The sequence below is a fragment of the Schistocerca serialis genome, chromosome 8, assembly GCF_023864345.2.
Source record: "Schistocerca serialis cubense isolate TAMUIC-IGC-003099 chromosome 8, iqSchSeri2.2, whole genome shotgun sequence".
NCBI classification, from domain to species: Eukaryota; Metazoa; Arthropoda; class Insecta; order Orthoptera; family Acrididae; genus Schistocerca; species Schistocerca serialis.
Window position 1 is genome coordinate 264,375,025 of NC_064645.1, and position 25,709 is coordinate 264,400,733.

At 43.0% G+C, this 25,709-nt stretch overlaps 1 protein-coding gene across 1 annotated transcript in view; it reads right to left on the reverse strand.

Moving 5' to 3' along the window:
* LOC126416459 (uncharacterized) overlaps positions 1–7,055 on the reverse strand; it is a 178,510-nt gene extending 171,455 nt beyond the window's left edge. The window contains exon 1 of the mRNA XM_050084194.1: positions 6,831–7,055. Within this exon, the coding sequence (XP_049940151.1) occupies positions 6,831–6,891 (61 nt within the window). The 5' untranslated portion in view covers positions 6,892–7,055. The remainder of the gene's footprint in view (positions 1–6,830) is intronic.
* Between the last annotated feature and the right edge of the window lie 18,654 nt (positions 7,056–25,709).

Consider the following 25,709-nt stretch of genomic DNA (forward strand, 5'->3'; position numbering starts at 1 on the left):
GTTGATGATACATTCATATGACTGAATTTTATGAAAGTTACACTTTCAACATATTCTGCTACTTTGCTCTTGAACTGTTTGTCTCTATGCTTTCTACAATGTTTAAGAAATGATTATTAAATGCATTTGCTACTTGTGGCTCATCATTTATAGCCCTTCCATTCAGTACAGTAGTGGTGTTGTGTTGTCTGTGGCTGGCTGTCCTATCTCTCACTTCACTACATTCCATATTCTGTAAGTATTTTGTTGGGATTACTGATTTCTGACATTATGTGCATGTTCTTTGACTTTTTAATAACCTTTGTTAGTAAGTTTGAGTATTTTTTATAGTGTGGCAGCTACTGCAGTATTCCTACTTCTTCTTGCAAAAAATAATTTTTCTTTTTTTTCTCAAACTGCTGTGATCCCACTGGTGATCAATGACTTTTTACCTGGTTGTTTAGTGTCCTTTCTGACCAGCTTATGGTACGAGGGCAGTTCAATAAGTAATGCAACACATTTTTTTTCTGAAACAGGGGTTGTTTTATTCAGCATTGAAATACACCAGGTTATTCCCCAATCTTTTAGCTACACAACACTATTTTTCAACGTAATCTCCATTCAATGCTACGGCCTTACGCCACCTTGAACTGAGGGCCTGTATGCCTGCACGGTACCATTCCACTGGTCGATGTCGGAGCCAACGTCGTACTGCATCAATAACTTCTTCATCATCCGCGTAGTGCCTCCCACGGATTGCGTCCTTCATTGGGCCAAACATATGGAAATCCGACGGTGCGAGATCGGGGCTGTAGGGTGCATGAGGAAGAACAGTACACTGAAGTTTTGTGAGCTCCTCTCGGGTGCGAAGACTTGTGTGAGGTCTTGCGATGTCATGAAGAAGTAGAAGTTCGTTCAGATTTTTGTACCTATGAACACGCTGAAGTCGTTTCTTCAATTTCTGAAGAGTAGCACAATACACTTCAGAGTTGATCGTTTGACCATGGGGAAGGACATCGAACAGAATAACCCCTTCAGCGTCCCAGAAGACTGTAACCATGACTTTACCGGCTGAGGGTATGGCTTTAAACTATTTCTTGGTAGGGGAGTGGGTGTGGCGCCACTCCATTGATTGCCGTTTTATTTCAGGTTCGAAGTGATGAACCCATGTTTCATCGCCTGTAACAATCTTTGACAAGAAATTGTCACCCTCAGCCACATGACAAGCAAGCAATTCCGCACAGATGGTTCTCCTTTGCTCTTTATGGTGTTCGGTTAGACAACGAGGGACCCAGCGGGAACAAACCTTTGAATATCCCAACTGGTGAACAATTGTGACAGCACTACCAACAAAGATGTCAAGTTGAGCACTGAGTTGTTTGATGGTGATCCGTCGATCATCTCGAACGATTGCGTTCGCACGCTCCACCATTGCAGGAGTCACAGCTGTGCACGGCCGGCCCGCACGCGGGAGATCAGACCGTCTTGCTTGACCTTGCGGCGATGATGACACACGCTTTGCCCAACGACTCACCGTGCTTTTGTCCAGTGCCAGATCACCGTAGACATTCTGCAAGTGCCTATGAATATCTGAGATGCCCTGGTTTTCCGCCAAAAGAAACTCGATCACTGCCCGTTGTTTGCAACGCACATCCGTTACGGACGCCATTTTCACTGCTCCGTACAGCGCTGCCACCTGTCGGAAGTCAATGAAACTAAACGAGACGAAGCGGGAATGTTTGAAAATATTCCACAAGAAATTTCCGGTTTTTTCAAACAAAATTGGCCGAGAAAAAAAATGTGTTGCATTACTTATTGAACTGCCCTCGTATTTTCAAGTAATGATATGAATTTATCATGGGATAGACTAAATCTTATGTTAGCATTTGGTTCACTGTAAATTACATCCCATGTCATCTCCTGTAAACTTTTCTTAAAAGCATTTTTCCTGGAGTTATTAATTATTCTAACTGATTTCCACTGAGAAGTATCCATACTGTAAGGCGCTATGTTATTTATCCTAACTAACTGTGCGTCATCATCAGATAGAGCATTTGTTGCTGGGTAAACAGATATTTTCTTACTTTACGATTCATCAAAGGAAACATTATCCTTCCGAGTAGGAAAGTTAATTACTGAGACCAAATTGTGGGATCCAAATAAGGTTTCCATATTATTTTTCCTACCAGAATCCTATCGAAAATCTACATTGGCGTCAAGATAGGTTATTAACTGCTTGCTCTTGTCTGACACGTAGCACAGTAAGGAATGGAGATTCCTCACAAATAGTTCACATTATATAGCACATTGCGATGAAACAGCAGACAAAGAAGAGCACCGTTGTCACATTTTTAGACTGCCAAAGAACGATAAAGTTCAAAATGTAACTAATGTAAACACCATGTTGGCACCATGTCCACATATAAACATTAAATAGTATTGAGTACTAAAGTACGTATTTCCTAAATGTTTTAATTCTGTCAGAGTTTGCCATTACTGTTTTTGATTCTGCTGAGTATCAAGGAAAAGCTGATTTCACCAATGAATTCAGCACAAAATATTAGTTAAATCCACCCATTTACAAACCAAATGCATAAAAAAGTTTAAATTTTCAAGATTGTAGCATTAAAGCGTGATGCAATATAATGGAGGTTACAGCTTCTGAAGCTGTTGAGATTTCTACACATGTCGATACCGTTGGTAAACAACTATTATTGAGGACACTGGTAAACTTATTACTGTGCACTTTATTAGACAGGTTCAGGTAAAAGAAACTCATACATTTTATTCCACTAGATGAAGGACTCTTTCTGTATGGCGAACATAACATTACACACAAGACTTTACACAATAGCAGGTTCACGCGGCCAAGCAGGCAATTAGTCAAGTGGAGGCATACTAAGAGTGGGCAAAGCAAAGAGATTGTCACATAAAAGCAAAGACATGTAAAGATCATGCCGCACACGAGAGCCCAGATGTTCATTTTAATGCTTTTGATTAAATTCAACAGAAACAAATGTGTGATCATCATCTTCGTCACAAAGTCCAGCCGTTACCCACATACTTTGTACTTCGCCCCATGCATCTTTGACAGTAATATTGAGACCAATACGTCACATATGATTAAATATTTCACTAAAATTCCCTCATCGAGGTCTAGATAGTATTTGCAATGGACCAGAAATTGCTTCATTGTTCACTTCGCAAGAGATAACCGGACTGGCAGCACAACACAACAGTACCTATCTAATGGCTACCACACTGCCATATTATAATTATTAGAGGCATTGGTAATGAACAAAGCTTTATTGGGCTGAAGTCTTTCAATTTTTGTCAGTTTAGAAGAAAAGAGTCCTGCAGTAAAGTGGTTTACAAACAGTAAGTATAGCACAAACATTTTAACTTGATTGATTTTAATAGGGGTTGCAAGGTGTGGGTGAATTAAGTGTCGCTATGGGGAGGTGTGGTGTTCAATCATGTTTTTAAGTAGAGTTGGATACTTAGCTTGCTTTTCTGAGGCGGAATTGAAGGTAGCACTTGCGAAGGACTGAAAATTGTTTTATCATTGTATACAAAAATGTCGCTAGGAATGAGCAGTTCCAGTTGTGTCCTTGACTCATTTGTTCGAAGCTTAATAAATCACCTACAAAAACTAATATCATATATCTTTCAGCATTTGAAAAATGAAGATGTTTAAAGAAAATTCTTTTTCATTCTAAAGATCAGATAGGTACTAATGGTAACTATGGTTGAGGCCAGGAGTGAGGGAGGGAGGAGGTGTGGGTACTAGCTAGCATCTCAATGCTCTCAGGGGTAATATTCTTAGAATGGTTGGGCACTGACGTACTGGATAATGTCAGTAGCTCCATGGGGAGCAGAGAACTAGCAATCCTGCAGCGTTGTAGTTGTAGCGGAAAGCAGGAACACCTGCTGAGGATCGAAGTCTAGTGTACGGATTGGAGCGACCGTATGAGAACTGTGGTAGGGAAGGTGAATGGTAGACTTCGGTTAACTGGGAGAATTTTAGGAAAATGTGGTACGTAAGTAAAGGAGACCGTATATAGGACCCTAGTGCGACCTATTCTTGAGTACTCCTCGAGTGTTTGGGATCCGCACCATGTCGGATTAAAGGAAGAGATCGAAACAGTTCAGAGGTAGGCAGCTAGGTTTGTTAGCGGTAGGTTCGAGGAAGATGCAGCTTTTACGGCGATCTTTCGAGAGCTGAAATGGGAATCCTTAGAGGAGAGGTGACGTTCATTTCGAGGACTACTACTGAGAAAATTTAGGGAATGAGTATTTGAAGCTGACTGCGTAGTGATTCTTCTGCCGCTGACACAATTTCGCATAAGGATCATGCAGATAAGATACGAGAAATTAGGGCTCACACAGAGGCATATAGACAGTCGTTTCTTCCTTGCTATGTTTTGGAGTGGAGCATGGGAATGAGTACTAGTGGTACAGGGTACAGTCCTCCATGACCGTACTGTTGCTGGCAGAATATGTATGTGGATGTAGATTGGCAATTGACGCTCAGTTAAATGAATGTAACGTGTAGAGCGTAAATGGATGGAAAGACCGGTTGCTATATAGTTGCCAGATTGCCGAACAAATACTGAATGCAGTCACATCTACTAAATGTCTGGGAGTATCGAATGGAGCGATTTTAAAAGAAACAAAAATATGAAACTGATCCTATCAAAGGCAAATGCGAGACTGAGCCATTGGAAGAACGGAAGTGTAGTCCACCCATGAAATTACAAAACCCTCATTCGAACGGTACTCAAATTTTGCACCTCAATCTGAGACCGCGAAGCGTCAAATAGATTTTAATCTAACTCCAGTGGCAGACTTTGGAAGAGAGATGTTGAGCACACGTTGATTTCAACTTTGCGAGAGTGTGTTCCTAAACGTGTCAGTACGTTTTGCGATAGACCATTAACGGTACATTCTCTTTGGCCAGCCTATAATGTAAGCGACTTTTACGACTTTTTTTGGAAAAACTAATGAAATTAAAAGTAAATCTTTCTGCACATTGTTTAGTGATTCTTGGACTGCATTTTCGGAAGGCCTTTTTTTTTTTTTTTTTAAAAAAAAGAAACAACAGCCATCATTAAGCACCTGAATGGACGAGTTAAATTTGCTATGTCCAAAGTGAGGTGTGTCCATGGTAGAAGTCCTACAGTCTGCAAATCAAATCTGAAATTAAAGAAACATACAATTTTCTTAATCTATACGGTATTGTGCACGGATTAATAGCACAGTTTTTTTGTAATTTGACAAAACAATAAAATGGCGGACGTTTGGAACAAGATGTGTGTTTTTGATAACAATGTATCTCAAGCTGACGGAAGGGGTTGGGGATACACTAATGAAGATACCTTTCTGAAATTTGGTTTAATTATTCCTCGAATATGTCCGAAACGAGTAATAGGCAATTTCTTACTTTAATCTGCTCATTAGTTGTTGCAAAAAATGCGACAAATACGCACGACAGAATTATATCTTTGTTTCAAACGTTCTCCATTTTATTATTCTGCCAAATTTCCAAAACGCTGTGCTGTTAATCCGTGTACACTATACTATAGATTAAGAAAACTGTTTCTTATTTGACTGAGATATAATTTTCAGGTTGCACGGTTTCCGTCATGGTCACGTCTCATTTTAGCCACAGAAACCCCTCGGATAGGGGACTTAATGATGACTGAATTTCCTTACAAAAATTACAAAATGTTGTCCGGGAATCAGTAAATAATGTGAAAAAAGATTTTTTTCCAAAGAATCATGAAGATCGCTTCTATTATAAGCTGATTGAGTAGAATAGACCTTAAGGGGGGTAGGACGTCAAACGGGCCGAATTCGAGAAGGAGAGGCACCACAGGACATTTTAATTTGCACTGTCTACACTTTTACAAATAAATTCATAAAACTTTGACAGCATGACCAAGAAGGATTCGGGATTCACGCTCATAGCAGTGGAAGTTCAAAAACACGAAAAAATAATATTTTTTAAATGTGAAATTTCATGATTTTTTCACTTACTGTTGGCTGCATTTGTTGCTATAGGTATACTTCTCTTCATAAGTAAGAGAGATTCTTCGATGAATTTTGCACAGCTTACAAAACATACTTGCAGGTGTATGAAACTCTAGAATTTATTTGATCTATGGAAAAATGAATGGACTGTTACGTTTTAAACTTCGTGTTTAGAGAAAATTCGAATTTTATAGTTAATTATTTCAATTTTTTACCACAGTGTTTAATAGATTTGGGAAATTCTAGAGTTTCCTACACCTACTTCGTGTTTAGAGAAAATTCGAATTTTATAGTTAATTATTTCAATTTTTTACTACAGTGTTTAATAGATTTGGGAAATTCTAGAGTTTCGTACACCTGTAAGTATTGTTTGTATGCTGTGGAAAATTCATCGAAGAATCTCTCTTACTTATGAAGAAAAGTGTACCTACAGCAACAAATGCAGCTAATACCAAGTGAAAAAATGATAAAGTTTCACATGTAAAAAAAAATTGTTTTGTTATGTTTTTGAACTTCCTCTGCTATGAGTGTGCGCCCTGAATGCCTCCTGGCCGTGCTAACAAAGTTTTATGACTTTATTTGTAAAAGGATAGACAGTGTGAATTAAAATGTCCTGTGGTGCCTCTCCTGCTCCAAGTCGGTCCGTTTCACGTCCTACCCCCCCTTAAGGTAAAATTGAGAGATTCGAGCTCAGAAGGAGGCATACCAACAACCATGGCTTCCGCCTGCTCACCATTCGCGGCCGACGCAGCACACAAGGTACCACACGCTTGCAGGGTGTACGTGAAGATGTAGGTTCACCGTGACGCAGGTCATACCTTGTAAGGCAAACAGCGTCGCTAGGACTTGCAGCGCGTAGACGGCAACGTTTCGCCGCATGTCTGCCAGCACTGGTTGGATTCCTTAGACGTACAGCCGGCCCTGGCCCGCAGCTATCGGTGGCGAGCGGCGAGACGGAGTCATGGCAGTCGTTCGCAGCCACTGGCTCGGCCCTCGCGTCGGCGTCGGCGTCGGCGGCGTCTGCAGACGCACTGGTGGCTCGCGGGGCTGCCGGCGGCCGCGGCGTGGTCGGCGGGATGCGCGCGCACCTCCCTGTTTACGCGGGCTGCCGCCGTCCGCGGCTCGCCCCCGCACCAGCACCGGCTGCTTACCGTGTTTTTCCTGCCGCCGCTGTTTGCCCCCGGCGGCACGCGGTGCGCCAACTGCCCCTGGCACAACACCCATTTCTGCGAATGTACCTGCAGCGCTGCTAGACAAACAACACAGCCGCTGCTGCCGGTGGCTAATATCAGTGTTTTGCTCCACTCACTTGTTTTTCTCCACTAGCTGGCCACGTCCCAATGCTTACCTGAATACACTCTACTTTAACATATCTTGTAGTTGCTGCCCTGACAGTTTTCGTAATCTTTGCTAGTTATCGTCCACGTGATCGATACAAATAATTTTTTAGTTGTGATGAATGTCATTTCGTTTTATCCCTTGATAATGGAAAAAAAATACCGCGTGTCTAATTCCGGACCTTCAAGATCGACGTGAATTGCGTACATAATTTCGTAACTATACTATCTGGACAAAAGCATCGGAACACCTAAGAGAGGATATTAATACATGCGGCTCTATGACAGTTTGAACTCTGCTGTCGCAAACGTGTTCCATTATGTTGACGTAAGGAATCTGGTCAGGCCATTTCATTTCAGGAATACGATATTGTAGTGCCTGTGTTGTGTGACGGTACGTCACAGAAAAGGACATTTGGAGAAAGTTAAATGAACTTTCTGCTATGAGACGTGTGAAACATAAATTATATAAAGACTAACTACGCCTGCGCGATGAATAACAAATAGTAAACAACGTAAGTTATTATTATCAAAACACAAATGTCGATGTAATTAACATGAAATATCCCCTTAGAAAAATTAATGAATTACTGTGCTGATAAACCTCTTACGTTATTTGATTTTCAAACAGCTGAGCAGAACTGCACGTACTCAGATATTTCCCTCTTTACTTATTCTGATCAACACTAAACTGACACGCAGTATTTTTAGGGCAACGCAATCTGACTTCCAATAATCCTTACAAAAGAATGGTCCTGACTAACAATAACCTATACCTTTCATGAATCACTTACTTCACAAAAATCTTCGTTACTCGAACTACTGCAATACAACGAGCGCCAATACTACCAGCTAAATAAAAGATTCTAACTACTGAAGGTACTAACTACTGATAGGCATAGTTAGCAAATGAAAGATTTTGATAGAGAACAATATATATCAGTTCATGATATCCAGTATTACAAATTTACTGATTCTGGTGGACACACGTCCAGATCGTCCCCTCTCAAAATTCTGCCATCTCTCTACCCATATCCACCACTGCGCAACGCTACGCGCTGTTCACATCCAACTCCCCAACACTACAATAGCGAATATTCCAACAATACCAACTAGCCACAGACTGCACACAGCACACCCAGGGATTTTCATACAGAGCGCTACGTGACGTTACCAACATATTAACCTAAACAGCCTACTTATAAACAAAACACAGTTTTTTGGTACAATCTCTGTGTAACATAGGCCATGAAGATCAGAGACAATGCTTTGACTGAACCAGCTCTCCTTTTTCTGTTTCGTCTAGCGGTAGGCCGCCATTGTAGCGCTGGATAATATTTAATGTAAGTTTGGCTGTAATTTAGTAAAACATAATCGTTATTAGAAAGTGTATATTATTGAATTAGTTGTCACCTCTCATGATCACAACCATTAATTATAATTAACAAAATTTTTACAGAACTTCGTAGTGCACGGAGCTCATCTCCCCTAGCAGCATTTAGTCGGCCATTATGCTGACTGTATTATTTAATTAAAAGTTCATGTCATAAGATTAAATGTAAATACGAGAGACTTCTAAATTCTGATCTCTCATTAATGTCAAAGTTAAAAAGAGTAGTGATAGATTTCATTTACCAAAACTCACAGCACTGAATGAGTTCAGTATGTTTCATTTTGGTCGCCTAACGGCAAATGAGACTCTCTCCAGTTTTGCCTTGCAAATAACGAATAAGAAATATTGAAAATCATTCCATTCAATAAACTCCGCAACATTTCAGTTAATCTTTGTGACATTTGGCACATAAGTAACCAGTACCTCCTGAGACCCATATTAATAATTACAGTTTGCTTAATGATACGTATTTTTTCTTTCCTAAATAGCAGCGCTCACGCAATCTATTTATTAGAAGGCAGTGAGTCACGTGCTGTGTTTAAAAAAATATTATATCGTACGTACTTCGGGGCAGCCGATGTCCGTACGAGTGTCATCGCGGTATAAGTTTTTTTTGTTTTTTTTGTTGTTTTTTTTTGTTATAGTTTTAGGCCACAAAACTGCGACGGTCATTAGCACCCGGCGCGCGGTATAAGTTAATAAAAAGTCTCATGCTAGCCCACAATATTCAAAGCCACCTCAACCAAAATCAGAAAATATAATTACAAAAATAAAAATCTATAATTATCCTGTGATAAGTGCACCCGAACATATGTACAGTTATACCGTGATAGTTGGTAAGAAGAACGACTTAATGTATCTGCCGATACCAGGCAGCGACTTTCAATTAAAATGTGCGCCCCTGCATGGGAATTACATAACGTGTGTAGGGGTGCAGTTTGTGACGCAGAAACGACGACATACTGAAGTTTGAATCTGACCATGAGTCGTGCACGGGTGGGTAGCTGAAGCTGTTAAGGTGAGCGATCGCGTAGAGCGGGAAACCTCGCTTCGAGTCCAAGTTCGGCACAAATGTTCACTGTTACACAGCCTATTGTTGTTCGTAGTTGCAACTGTGAATATGTTTCATGTGAATGGTAATGGCTGCAGTCGCCGATGTGCCACTTCCATCGAACATGTATGCACGTCCGAAGGAGCACCAAATCTTTCTTCTTAAAAACACAGCCACTACGATAGAGTATTTATGCGCCGATACGAGGCAGCGACTTTCAATTAAAATGTCCTCTCCTGTATGAGAATTACATAACGCGTGTACGAATACAGGTTGTAGCGCAGGAATTACGACCTATGGAAGTTTTGGTCGGAACGTGAGTTGTGTTCGCATAAGCAAAGCGCTAAAGGCGACCGCTCTCGTAAAGTGGGAAATCCGGGTTCAAGTCCTGGTCCCGCTCAAATTTTCATTGGTGACATTCCATTATATAGCTGATGGTTGTTCGTATTCGCAACTGCGAATAAATTTCATGCGTTTCAGGAATGGTATTGACCACCAAACATTATCTCACGCCGGCCGCAGTGGCCGAGCGGTTCTAGGCGCTACAGTCTGGAACCGCGCCACCGCTACGGTCGCAGTTTCGAATCCTGCCTCAGGCATTGATGTGTGTGATGTCCTTAGGTTAGTTAGGTTTAAGTAGTTGTAGGGGACTGATGACCTCAGAAGTTAAGTCCCATAGTGCTCAGAGCCATTTGAACCATTATCTCACAGATCCTGCTTTATGAGAGGATGCGCCGTAGCACTGATACAAACCCTTTATCGTCTACGAACCGTTCCTCTATTGTATGCCGCAAACAGTGCTGTAAAATGAGTTCATTTTCTTTCACGTTTAGCGTTTTCTTAAGTGCAATAACACGAGAAGTGTCCCTATAAGGTAGCTCCATATACTACATTTTTCACTGTTGACACTAAACACGATGACGGATAATGTTCTTCAGGCATTCGCCAAATCCGAACCCTTGCATTGGATTGCCACAGGATGTAGCATGACTCTCGACTCCAATTCACGAGTTGGCACTCATCCATTGTCTGGCGTTGTCGCTCTTTACTACCCCTAAACCGTCTGTTAGAACTGAGGGCAGAAAAAAATTTTCATATGTGTATGCATTCCTAAGGGACCAAGCTGCTGAGGTCATCGGTCACTAGTCTTACACACTATTTAATCTTATACTAAGAACAACACACACACCCATGCCCGAGGGAGGATCGAACCTGCGGCGGCAGGAGCCGCCAATCCGTGAAATAGCGCGTCTAACAACTCGGTCTCACTGCAGAAATGTGTGGCTTATGAGGAGCTGCTCGACCAATGTACCCCATTCTTTTAGCTCCCTATGCACTGTAAATGAGATAATTAGGCTACTGGTAGCACTCTGGAACTCAAGAGTGATTCCTTATGCTGACTCCATGCGATATTTTACATCCACTCACCGCAATTCTCGACGTTCCCTGATGTCAGCACATGAGGCCTGCATGCTCTACATTTAGCCGTGATTGTTCCTTCATTTTTCCACTTCACAATAAGAAAGAGTGGACTTGAGCAGCCTTAGAAGGACTGAAACGTCTCTGATGAATTTGCTACTCAACTGATATCCAATGACTAGCCCACGTTCGAAGTCTCTGCTAACAATACAATACTCCCCGCCTCCTTTTATAGAAGCGGGTCAGCATCTCATGACATCTAGTTGTCAATTTCACATTGTCCGGATATGTTGATCAGAGAGTGTGTAATAACACTGTATATTGGCCACGGTCCTGGCAGACCTCAGCCCTCTCAAACACGTGGTCCACGAACAGCCTACTCACATCAGGATACGGCAAGACATCAATCACCCATGCTGTCTAGGCCATCAGGCGGCAGCGCATTCGCCATTAGAGGTTGCCAGCCCTGCCGACCGCTGGCAACGTGATCGCAAATACGAATCGTGTTTTTTAAGTAAGGTCCGCTTAAACATAAGTACACAACGAAAGGTTATTTCAAAAAAGTAAATTTATTTTCAGAAAGTTCATACTTCACTCTATTTTTCGACATAGTTGCCAAGTTCATTTAAATGCGTATCATACCTCTTAACCAATTTTAAAATACCCTCTTCACAAAAACTTGCCACCTGCTCCGATAACCTAGAGTTCACTGCCGTTTTCACGTCGTCGTCATCATTGTAACGGTTGTCACTGAGGTGTTGTTTGAGGTGGAGGAACAGATGGTAATCGCTCGGCGCAAGAGCAGGACTGTAGGGTGGGTGGTCTAAAACTTCCCAGCCAAAATTGTCCAATAAATCGCAGGTGTGACCTGCAGTGTGAGGTCTTGCATTGTCATGGAGAAGGACAATTCCCTTTGTCAGCATGCCGCGTCTTTTGTTTTGAATCGCTCTGCGTAGCTTTCTCAGGGTTTGGCAGTACGCTTCTGCATTGATAGTGGTTTCTGGTTGCATGAAGTCGACCAAAAAAACACCATTCCTATCCCAAAACACCGATGCCATGATTTTGCGCAGGGACAGAGTCTGTTTGGCCTTCAACTTTACGGGCGAGTGTGTGTGTTTCCATTCCAAGCTCTGTTGCTTCGATTCGGGCGTGATATGCGAAACCCATATTTCGTCTCCAGTTACGATCTGTCTCAAGAAGCTGTCACATTCTTCGTGATAACGAGTCAAGAACTTCATCGCACACTCAAATCTTTGGTTTTTGTGGTCCTCTGCTAGGAGTTTTGGGACCCAACGGGAGCACTGTTTCCTAAACTTTAGGTGTTCAGAAACAGTGTTGTAATGCATTGATCTCGACACGTCAGGAAGCGCCTGTTCTCACGAATCCTCGCTTCAACTGAAGCCAACAAATCGTCTCTAATCAAAGAAGGGCTACGGGAGCGGTCCTTATCATGGACGTTGTCACGGCCATCTTTGAATTCTCGTGCCCACTTAGCACACTTTGCTTTCACTCATAACAGTATCACTGTACACTTCGCAAATCTGTCGATGAATTTCTACAGCAGACAGGTTCCTTGCTGACAAAAACCGTATCACTGAGCGGACCTCACACGCGGCTGGCAAGTTGATAGTCGTAAATGTTTTGAAAGCACAGAACAGAACCGTTCAGGTTAGCTAAAGAGCTGAAACTGCGCACAGTTGTTCCCGAGGCATGCCGGTACACGACGCAAGCGCTCGTTGGGGTATGCGCACGAACTACTAGCGTCTACAACAAAACAGACCTTACTTAAAAAAAACGCCTCGTACTTCCTCTAGTATCTCTACGCCGCCTAGGAATTTAGGGTGGTGCATCGCCACTCGAAGGCAGTCTTTCGTCGAGCTGCGGCCAGGTGCCGACTGCACCTTCAGTTTTTTCAGTTTTTTAGAGTCTTGTTCAGAACCTTCGCTAAGTAACACGGCGGCCATTGCCAACTGAGGTAGCTGCCAATGTCTGTCACCACCATGACCCGGCGTGGCCTCTGCATCGGGAACGACCAGGACTTGGGTTTCAGCTATCGACCTGAACTTCGTACATTGTTCTTCTATCAAGTGAACTATATCTCGTTCTGCAACCCCTTCAACATCAGACCTCGACTGTCTCACCATCAAGGCTTCCACACTGTTTTCAAAATTGTGCTCATCATGACCTTCACAAATTGTCAATAGTACTTAACCTTTCCCCGAAGAAGGAATATTTTGGTTTATGTATATTTTAATAAAACTGCTCTGCATTGTCTGGGCTGCGTTTTCACTGCACATCAACCGCCGCATGACGTATCAAATGCGCTACTGCATCATTATACGAGAGCTGTTCAATAACTAATGCAACACATTTCTTTTCTCGGCAAGTTTCGAATAAAAAAATGCGGAATTTGTTATGCGACATCGTGGAATATTTCCGTTTCAGAGAATGGAGTGTCATAAAATTCCGATGGGTAGCGGCGCTATATGTCGCCCTCAAAACGGCGTCTGTAACGGAGGTGCGTTCTAAGCAGAGAGCTGTCATTGAGTATCTTTGGGTGGAAAACCAGCGCATCGCATATATTCATAGGTGCTTGCGGAATATCTGTGAATATTTGGTAATGAACAAAATCACGGAGAGTCGCTGGGCGAGGCGTCTGTCATCATCGCAAGGACTCGCACACTTGTCCAGTTTCCCACGTGACGGCTGGATATACACAGCTGTGACTCCAACAACACTGAAATGTGTGGACACTCTCATACGAAGTGATTGACGTATTACGATGAAATACCTCGCTACTCAATTGGACGTCTCTGTTACTAGTGCTGACACACTCTTCCACCAGTCTGGGTATCCAAGGCTGTGAGGTCGCTGTGTTTCTGGCCTCTAAGAAGAGACCATGAAGAGCGACTCAGGACCATCTGTGCGGAATTGCTTGCGCGTTACGAGGCTGACAATGCCAATTTTTTTGCCGAACATCGTCACAGGCGATGTGACGTGGATTCGTCACTTCGAACAGGAAAGAAAATGGCAGTCAGTGGAGCGGCGCCACACCGTCTTTCCTCTGAAAAAAAAAAAAAAAAAATCAAAGCTGCACCCTCTGCCGGTAAAGTCACGGCGACGGTCTTCTGGGAGCGAGTTCGTCGCCACAATATTACAAACTAAGTTCTCCGTCTCCACGACAACGCAAGGCCTCACATAATTCTACTCAGCCGAGGGGAGCTCACTTGCACTGTTCTTCCTCCTCCGCCCTTCAGCCTGGATCTTGCTCAATGAAGCAATCTGTCGGAAGCAGCACGTGGGTGAAAGGAAGGTTATTGATGCAGCAAGACGTTGGCTCCGATGACGACCACTAGGGTGGTGCCACGCTGGCACACACGCCCTCCCAGTACGGTGGCGTAAGGCCGCCGCTTTGAACAGAGATGAAAAATAGTGTTTTGTAGCCAAAAGAGTGAGAAATAGTACGGTGTATTGGAATCATAAATAAATGTGTTTCATTAATTTTTGAACACCACTCGTGAACAACTGTGAAGTATAGTATTACTCGAGCATTTACACTCCTCAGAACTCGGTAGGAGTCACAAATTGGCTCATCGGACAAAATGCTAGGCACGTCATAAAAGTCTGTTGTGTCAGTCTGTTGTACTAGACTGGCTAAGTGAGATAGGGTGACATGGAGGCGTGACAGAATGACAGACAAGAGTTACTGTTGTTGAACATGCCCATGACCACACCATGACTGGAATTTCCCTGTTGTTGACGCATCAAACGGCTGTCCAACGCGTATACCAGAGACGATTACCTATCTCAAGCATAAGAACAGTGGTCATGGAAAGATCACAATCAAAAGGGGAAGGAGACGATTGTCTCGCCTTTCCAACAATAATCGACTTCAGACCTGAAGGAATTGGTGCTTCCAGCGAGTGCAGGTCAATGACGTCCAGATTCCGACCGCTGTGGATGCAACTACGTGCAATGGACGTTTTGGGTCTGATACCATGCAGAAGACCATTGTGCACAGTAACACATAGAGGTGTACGTCTCCAGTAAGCCATACAACGTAGAAACTGGACAGTAGCTGTCTGAAGGAGTGTAATGTGGCCACACAGGTCGCAATTTTGCATGTTTCCAATCGATGCAAGGCGATGAGAGCAGCGACGGCCTATCGAGGAATACAATCGGCTATGGATGGGGGGTGTAGTTTAGGCCGCAGGGGGTTCTGTGATAATTTGAGTGTGTTCGTAGTATTATGATTTTGACAAACAGGTTCAGGTTACCTTGAGCATGAACCAAGACATTAATTTCAACTGTTTACATATTCATGATGTCTGTGTTTCGGTCACACTCATTTTCCGAGATAACAACGCACGTGTTCACAAGGTTATTCACATATGTTCCTGGTTTGACGAACACTTGGCTCCTTATCGAGCCTCGAACGGTCCGCTAAACCACCGGATATTAATCTCCTAGGCAATGCAAATATGGTGTAAGATGTGCAAAATTCTGAGAAAAATAGGTGTAATCTACCGGGAAAGACGGGTAATACATAATATGTACAAGGCCTAAGAGGGAAGAATAAAAGTGGAAGAGCAAGAACTAAGTGCTCGGATTAAAAAAAGGTATAAATCAGGGATGTAGTCTTTTGACCCTACTGTTCAATCTAGACATTGAAGAAGCAGTGAAGAAAATAAAGGAAAATTACAAGAGTGCGATTAAAATTGAAGGTGAAAGGATACGTATGATAAGATTGGCTGATGACATTCCTATCCTCAGTGAAAGTGAAGGAGAATTACAGGATGTGTTGAATGGAATCAACGGTCTAATGAGTACAGTAAATGTATTTACAGAAAATCGGAGAAAAACGAAAGTAATGAGAAATACACTCCTGGAAATGGAAAAAAGAACACATTGACACCGGTGTGTCAGACCCACCATACTCGCTCCGGACACTGCGAGAGGGCTGTACAAGCAATGATCACACGCACGGCACAGCGGACACACCAGGAACCGCGGTGTTGGCCGTCGAATGGCGCTAGCTGCGCAGCATTTGTGCACCGCCGCCGTCAGTGTCAGCCAGTTTGCCGTGGCATACGGAGCTCCATCGCAGTCTTTAACACTGGTAGCATGCCGCGACAGCATGGACGTGAACCGTACGTGCAGTTGACGGACTTTGAGCGAGGGCGTATAGTGGGCGTATAGTGGGCGTATAGAGGGCGTATAGTGGGCATGCGGGAGGCCGGGTGGACGTACCGCCGAATTGCTCAACACGTGGGGCGTGTTGTCGCCAGTGGTCGGCGGAAGGTGCACGTGCCCGTCGACCTGGGACCGGACCGCAGCGACGCACGGATGCACGCCAAGACCGTAGGATCCTACGCAGTGCCGTAGGGGACCGCACCGCCACTTCCCAGCAAATTAGGGACACTGTTGCTCCTGGGGTACCGGCGAGGACCATTCGCAACCGTCTCCATGAAGCTGGGCTACGGTCCCGCACACCGTTAGGCCGTCTTCTGCTCACGCCCCAACATCGTGCAGCCCGCCTCCAGTGGTGTCGCGACAGGCGTGAATGGAGGGACGAATGGAGACGTGTCGTCTTCAGCGATGAGAGTCGCTTCTGCCTTGGTGCCAATAATGGTCGTATGCGTGTTTGGCGCCGTGCAGGTGAGCGCCACAATCAGGACTGCATACGACCGAGGCACACAGGGCCAACACCCGGCATCATGGTGTGGGGAGCGATCTCCTACACTGGCCGTACACCACTGGTGATCGTCGAGGGGACACTGAATAGTGCACGATACATCCAAACCGTCATCGAACCCATCGTTCTACCATTCCTAGACCGGCAAGAGAACTTGCTGTTCCAACAGGACAATGCACGTCCGCATGTATCCCGTGCCACCCAACGTGCTCTAGAAGGTGTAAGTCAACTACCCTGGCCAGCAAGATCTCCAGATCTGTCCCCCATTGAGCTTGTTTGGGACTGGATGAAGCGTCGTCTCACGCGGTCTGCACGTCCAGCACGAACGCTGGTCCAACTGAGGCGCCAGGTGGAAATGGCATGGCAAGCCGTTCCACAGGACTACATCCAGCATCTCTACGATCGTCTCCATGGGAGAATAGCAGCCTGCATTGCTGCGAAAGGTGGATATACACTGTACTAGTGCCGACATTGTGCATGCTCTGTTGCCTGTGTCTATGTGCCTGTGGTTCTGTCAGTGTGATCATGTGATGTATCTGACCCCAGGAATGTGTCAATAAAGTTTCCCCTTCCTGGGACAATGAATTCACGGTATTCTTATTTCAATTTCCAGGAGTGTAGCAGAAATCAGTAGAGCAAGAAACTTAACATAAGAAACGGTGATCACAAACTTTACAGAAGCTCTCCTGCGAACCTAGCAGAACTAGCACTCCTGAAAGAAAGGGTATTGCGGAGACATGGCTTAGCCACAGCCTGGGGGATGTTTCCAGAATGAGATTTTCACTCTGCAGGAAATTTCATATCAGTGCACACTCCGCTGCAGAGTGAAAATCTCATTCTGGAAACATCCCCCAGGCTGTGGCTAAGCCATGTCTCCGCAATATCGTTTCTTTCAGGAGTGCTAGTTCTGCAAGATTCGCAGGAGAGCTTCTGTAAAGTTTGAAAGGTAGGAGACGAGGTACTGGCAGAAGTAAAGCTGTGTGGACGGGGCGTGAGTCGTGCTTGGGTAGCTCAGTTGGTAGAGCACTTGTCCGCGAAAGGCAAAGGTCCTGAGTTCGAGTGTCGGTCCGGCACACAGTTTTAATCTTCCAGGAAGTTTCATATCAGCGCACACTCCGCTGCAGAGTAAAAATCTCATTCTGGATGCGCAAGATTGATTGACACCACTGGATGCTGCATTCTGACTCTTCGTACAGAGTGCAGTTCCACGCTAACCGATCTATACTGCCCGCACTGCTACAGGTGCAAGTAGGTTTGGTTTCGTAAAAGTAAATAAGTTGGGTACGGTTAGGATGTGACTCAAACCGCCTCCTCGAATGTTTAAAACAGAATGAATTCATTTTAAAATATGATGTGTCGGTTATCAAATTGTATCTGTAGAGCCCTGCATTTGTATACAATGGATGTTTATGCTGGTCATTTTTGGAACACAACCTACGACCAGCTTAGAGACACTTTCTGCAGGACCTGACCATCATTTGGCAGGACAATGCTCAAGCACGTACAGTGCAAGCTGTTACTGATTTGTTTGACTGATAGGGCTGCTAAGTGCTATACCACCCACTGCACTCCCCTGACTTAAGCCATCGTGAGTTCAACTCGATTTCTAAACTGAAGAAAACACTTCACGGTATTCACTTCAGAACTGCTTCAAATTCGCCAGGCAATAGACCGCACCGCTCGACATCAACACGAGTGGCACTACTAAGAGTATCCTACGACAGCGGGTTATACACAATGCTGGTGACTACTTTTAATGTCAGTAGAAGTATGAAACACGAATCTATTTTGTACGAGCTGTAAATAAATAGTTGCCACTATTAAAGTTCCAATCCTCGTATTTATGTACTACTGAATGTGATACAGAATTTCGGAAATGAGGGACCAAACTACATGCTTTCCATATACATGAAGAAGAATATAAAAAATCAGGTTTCTATTTACAGGCGATACATTACGTACTGGAATTACTATAGGTACATCAGATGTTATGTTTACATTGTCTTCTGCAACACATTCACTACTACTTTCATCACTACTGATATCTGAATGTTAAGAGTAATAATCAATATAGTCTGCCAGAAAATCTTCGAGAATGTTAGCATGACATGCAAAAATGAGATCTAATTAAGCTTTTCTCGCTCCATAGCGTCAGCTACGAGTAAATCACAAATCGCAGCTCCCATTGCCTGAATTTTAAGGCATCCGATTTGCTATGTCCTTCGTGTGCATGCGGGTACTTAACGTGTAGAATCATTCTACCAGTAGTTTATTAAATATGTAGTTGTTTAACATTATATTGCAAATAAGGTAACATTAGAAAATAATTTAGCGTAGCATACGCTAAATCGCGTATGTAACTATGGCGTTAAGACTTACGACAAGGTTTTGTTTCTATGAATTACTTTCAATACTTTTTGAAGACTTTTTCGGGCTTCACGAAAAGCATAATTGCTTTCACCAGGTAACTGAAGGTTCCCTTAAGAGAAAGAGGTGAAACCGAAAATAAATGTTTTTTATTCGTTGGACATTATTTAGTCATCTTGTAAAACCTTGCGACCCGAGTTAAAATATTTTTTGCTGAAAACCGTAAAAGTTTAGACGTATCGTTATTTCTCCGCTCTAGGTATATTTTAGTCATACTAATGTGTTCCTCATTCCCATCACAGCGGCTGGGGTCTAGAATCTCTCGCTAGGAGGATTCACCATCCAATGTCTCATAGGACAAATGTTATGGTCCTCAAATAAGACGTTCAACACACGCTGTTGTTGCACAATGGTGGGTACAGCAGAGATTTGCCACCGCATGGGGAGCTTCCCAAGACAACCGAAACACACCGAATCTAAGCTAAACTACCAGTTGCGGAGAACAATAGTGGCTTCTGCTGACTCAGCAGCTTCTTGCTGGCCTCGCACTGTGTGCTTTACACAGGAGTTCAGAAACGCAGCGTAAATTGCAGTATAGCAGACGCTCACTGTATATTCTGGGAAACAAGCGACTCATATTTCACAGTTTTCAGGCCTCACGATGGCTCACTTACATGCGGCTTACTCCCACATGGTCATTCTCAGGAGAGCTTACTTCTTTGAACCTGCTGTCCGTAATTATGATGATTAACTTGTTGTTTTTTACTTAAGCTATTAATTATTCTTTGCATTTAGCCCGAAAGAATGGTAGAAAGAAATACGTAGAGGCCTATTTGTTTTATCGACTGGAAGAAGCCATTTGATAGAGTCAAACGGAGTATATTGCTGAGAATTTTACAACATGTTGCTAAAGATTGGAGATACAGACCTCTAATAAAGGACATGTAGGCCAAGCAAAAAGTGAAAGATAGAGTAGGGAATGAGGACACGGAAGAGATGAGCGATAAAAGGGGGCTAGAGCAAGGATGCTATCTGTCACCGAAGCTGCTCATCATATGTGGAGAAGAGCTGATAGGTAAGGCAATAGAGACGCAGAGACATCTTAATTGGAGCAAAAAGGGTAACGACCGTCAAATAAGCGGATGATCAAGCAGTAACGGTGGGATCAGAAGAGGAACTACACCAGATGTTGAAGAATACGGCAAGAAAGGGAGAGGAATACGGAATGAAAATATTTGTAGGAAAGACAAAATAGTGAGCATAAGAGCGCCAATTAACACATTATTACATCAACATCTACATGACTGCTCTGCAATTCACACTTAAGTACCCGGAAGAAGGTTCTTCGAAACACCTTCAGAATATTCTTCTGCCGTTCCACTCTCCAACAGGTGGTGGGGAAAATGAACATTTAAATCTTTCTGCACGAGCCCTGATTTATTTCATTATGACGATCATTTCTCTCTACGTAGGTTGGCGGCAGTAAAACATGATATCGTTCGAAGGAGAAATTTGGGGATTGAAATTTCGTGAAATTTCTCGCTGCAACGAGATTGTTTTAATGATTGTTTTAGTGACTGTTTTAACGATTCCCATCCCAACTAAATTATCGTACCCGTGACTCTCTCTTCCCTATTTCGTGAGAGCCATTCTTTGAATTTTTTCGTGGTACACCGTCAGTCCCGTATGGTAATCCCATAGAGCACAGCAATATCCAGTAGAGGGCGAACAATGGTAGTAGGCAGACATTTCAGTAGAGCTGTTGCATCTCATGAGTGTTCTGTCAATAAAGCGTAGTCTTTGGTTTAACCTCTCCACAACATTATCTATGTGATCGTTCCAGTTTAAGTTGTTCGTAATTGTAATTTCCAGGCATTTAGCTGAATTGACCACATTTAAACCTCATTGAATTTGAAATTTAACGGATTTCTTTTTCTGCTCATGTGGATAACCTCACACTTTTCCTTATTGAGAGACAATAACACTTTTCGCACCAATCAGATATCGTGTCTAAATCATTTCGTAATTGGCTTTGATCTTCTGATGACTTAAGTAGACGGTAAATGAAAGCATCATCTGCAAACAAACTATGAGGACTGCTAATGTTACATCCTAAATCTTTTTATTGATTAGGAACACCTGAGGGCTTATAACATTTCCTTGGGGAATTCCGGATGTCACTTCTGTATTGGTCGATGATTTTCCGTCGATTACTGTTACCTTTCTTTAGAGAAAATCTCGGATCTAGTCGCACAGCTGAGACAATAGTCCATGTGAACTAAATGTGATTAGAAGTCGCTTGTGAGGAACGGTGCCGAAAGCCTTCTCGAAGTCTAGAAGTACGGAATAAGTTTGAAATCCCCTGCCGATAGCACTCGTTACTTCGTGCAAATAAAGACTTAGTCGTGTGTCACAAGAACGATACGTTCTGAAACCGTGCTGTGTATCAGTAGACCGTTACCTTCGAGGTAATTCATAATGTTCGAACACTCTAAATAAGCGAATTACTCCTATTCACTTTTTTGATTATTGGTGTGAGCTGTAAAACTTTCCAGTCTTTGGTATGGATTTTTCGTTAGGCGAGGGGTTTATGTGACTTGTTAATGTGGGCTACTGAATTAGTTAGTTTGACAAGAATGGAACAGTTAGTCCATCGTGGTCTTATAGAAGAAATCATCCCGGCGTTTGCCTAAAGTAATTTAAATAAATTACGTAAAACATAAATCGTGAGGGCCATATGGGGATTAGACGCAGCATTTTTATGAATACAAAGGCAGTCTGTTCAAAACAGTTATAGCGTCCCCAGTGCCATATTACGAAAAGACAATATTTATAAAGAAGACATTCATAATTTGTAAGAGATTTTTTTTTTCTCATGTAGCCTTAAAATAATAATTTCTCTGTGTAGGTTTAGATTGAAAAGAAATAATTTATGACAGAATGATCCAAGGAGACGCCCAGTTACACTCTTTTGTTAATTTTTTAGTCGAACTTACTTCTTCGCTTGTCTTGAATGTGTCTAGAGGGACATCTTGTGTGTGCTGACGAATGTAAGCATATTTGTATGAGTTAAGCATATAATATACTGATTTAAATTTATTGTGCACTTTTAATTTGTAAGAGGTGATCCCGATTTCATGTCCGCCTTCCTTGAATTAACCTGCATTCAAGTAATTTACAGCTCAACAATCGCAGCGGCCGATGCAGCCAACGACGCCATTACGTGGCGATATTAACTTATGAAAATTTAACGGAAGCTGAAAACTCGCCCGCTATTAGCATAATATCAATTTTTCTCCACAGCCGCACGAAGTTGCAGAAATACTTAGCTTTAAGATTCTTATTTTCAGTACCATAGCCGAGACCCAGAGCCAGGACTCTGACTACAATACAATGGTTAACGGAGGTAAGAAAATACTCTCGCGCGTGTGTGGGCCGCAATTGTAATTAATAACTAAAGATCTTTTGCTTTAACGTCAACTGACTAGCCGAGGAAATTTATATGAAAAGTTTATTACATTGTTCAACTTAAATATCATTTTTATTAAGGCCCACCACGTAAGTCGGCAACAATCAAAAAATAATAATAACAATAATAATATATACATTAAATTACGACGACCGACGGACGCGAGATTGGCGCCGCAACTTTGGGGCCCGATTAATATGATTCTATTGTAATGAATGTAATTATGTATGTGTCTAATTGTTGTAAAATATTAATGCTTGTATGAATTCTTTTACATGTACAACAACAAAACCACACCCTGAGGAGATCTGGAGAGGAAAAAGTGTAGAAAAGAAAAAGGATTGCGAGAAAGAAAAATAAGTAAGGTAAGGCCTATTGTGCAAGCATCCTGTGTAGCTCTGTGCGGAATATCGAACCCATGTGCACATGAGATACCTTCGGTGTTTTGTGTGTTTATGTGTTTATTTTTGGAGGGGATAATTATTCGTTTCGTGTATTTGTGTGTTTATTTTTGGAGGGGATAATTATTTGTGTGTGTATCAGTGTTAAAGATTTGTCAGTGGCTTAAAGTGAATTTATTATGGGTAAGATAGGACAACCTAAAGCATCCGTACCAGAAGAACAAAATTCTGTTAATATGGAAAGTGAGGATCATTTGCAATACGTAAACGAATCCCAAGCCACCGCCTCGGATGACATAATTTCCGGAGCGGGGGGCGAGGATCTGTGGACGGTGAATGACGCTCCACAGCAGAATGGGAATAGAGTAACAACTCCACTGCCTGGGCAGGGGGGCCAATCGAGTGCTAGATTAAGCGGGGCACCAGTATGCTCACCGATTGCAGACCCATTTGCAGAATTTCTGCGCAGGTTAGAAGAAAGAGATAGGGAAAGAGACGAAAAACTGGCTCAGATGCTACGTGAGCAAGAGCAGCGCAATGAAGCGAAACTAGATAGGATCCAAAGCGAACTAGCCGAGATGCAGGATGCGTGCAAAGAGATCCCCGATCTTGTGCAAAGCTTAGCCGGAGAGATGCAAAAATTACAGATATGCAGGCTAGGCTTGAAGATAATGTCCAGACTTTAACCAACCGCGTAGATAATGTGGAGATAGATGCACGGAAAAGTATTGACGCATATTTGGAAGTGCAAGCTCAAAAAGTAGAAAAAGAATTAAATGAATGGCTAGAAGTAAAGGATCGCGAGATATCTGCAAAGATTGAAAGCGACGTAAAAACAACTGTAGAACAAGCGACTGCGGCCGCGAGTGTAAATATTGACGCCAGCGCTGCCGCACTACATGCCGAATTAACACAGATTAAGTCCCGTGTGACTGCGGAGTTGCCAAATTGGCAACAGGAGGTCGCGCGGAGACTGTCTGCGTTGGAAAGCAATGTAAACAGTGGCGGACAGATCATGAATCAGACTCCGCGTACTGATTACTATAATAACGCTGACGGTAGCCAGGGTGCGAGTGGGCAACCGCAACCTAATGCGAATTATGAGCACGAACAACATGCGATACCGTGCAGCGCACATCACGAAGTGATGAATGTCCCAGAATGTAGCAATCAGACATGCAAAAAAGAGGACAATGTAATAAAACACAGGACATTCCAACCCTTCAATAGCGAAAAACGAAATGTCCACCCTGTTGTATTTATTAAGAGCTTCAGGAATGTGTTTCCCAGGACATGGACGGAAAGACAAAGAATACAGTTCGTGGTCTCCTTTATTCAAGGTGACGCGGCACTGTGGGCCACCGACGTGTCCGAAAAATGTCTAACGATGCAACAGTTTGAAGGTGCATTCTTGCAAAAATTCTGGTCCGATAGCGTCCAAGAAAGACTACGAAAGGAGTTGTACAGTCCAGAAATGTACAATCCTAAGATGGGAACGTTACGCAAATATTTCGAAAAGTATATAAACAAAACCAGGTACTGGGACGAGCCAATGTCCGATCGTGACATAATCAGATTAATAAAAATGAAGTTGCCCAGTGAAATTAAAAGATATTTCATCAATGTGCCGGAATACGATATAGAACAATTCATGGAAATAGTGGATTCTGTTGACCTATTGATCGAAGATATGAAAACCGAAAACAAGTGGAACCATGCAGGCTATAATCAAAACAAAGCCAATTACAATAGCAGCCACAGTAACGGTAGTAACTTAGTACCAAATGGTAACGGGAATAGGCAAGAGCACCGGCAACAGAATCGAGGCACAAACAATGGCAATGGTTATAACGGCAACGGTTATAATCGTGAAAATCGAAAGAGACATCATGATGGACGCATGAGTAATGGATATAATGGTAACGGCAATCCGCAATGGCGGAACAACCGAAACCAGTGGCTTGGTCGTAACGAACCGACGCCACAGTGGCAACAAAACACAGCGCCACAATGGAACGCCAACCCAGGTCCGTCACAGAATATGTCAGGGAGTTACAACCGACTACCGCAAAACCAGAGCCATACACAATATCAAAATACACCATCGGGGAGGCAGGGCGGCCAACCCAACAGTAGCAACAACAACAACCAGAACCACAATGTGAGGTTAGTGGAAGTGACAGACAACTGTCAACCCACTAATGCTCATCCGTTAAACTAAAGACAGCCACAATACGCTCTCCGTTGTTGGCTGCAGGATGGTGTAGTGAGGGCACATTCACGGATGACAGCCATAAACTTTGTATGCTGAGATACAATGAAGGAACAAAAATAGAAAAGGAACTTGTAGACATACCGCAGACATGTAACCGAACCGACAAAAGTGTTGTGCAGGCTATATTGCAAGCAGATATGTACGGAGCACAAATACACATAATAGTCGATACCGGTGCGTCAACCAATGTCATGAGCGCAAATTTTTACAAGTACTTGAGTCAAAATAATAGAATACCAGTATTGCCAGTGAAGAATTGTCGTGTTACAGGTGCAATAGGTGCACAATCT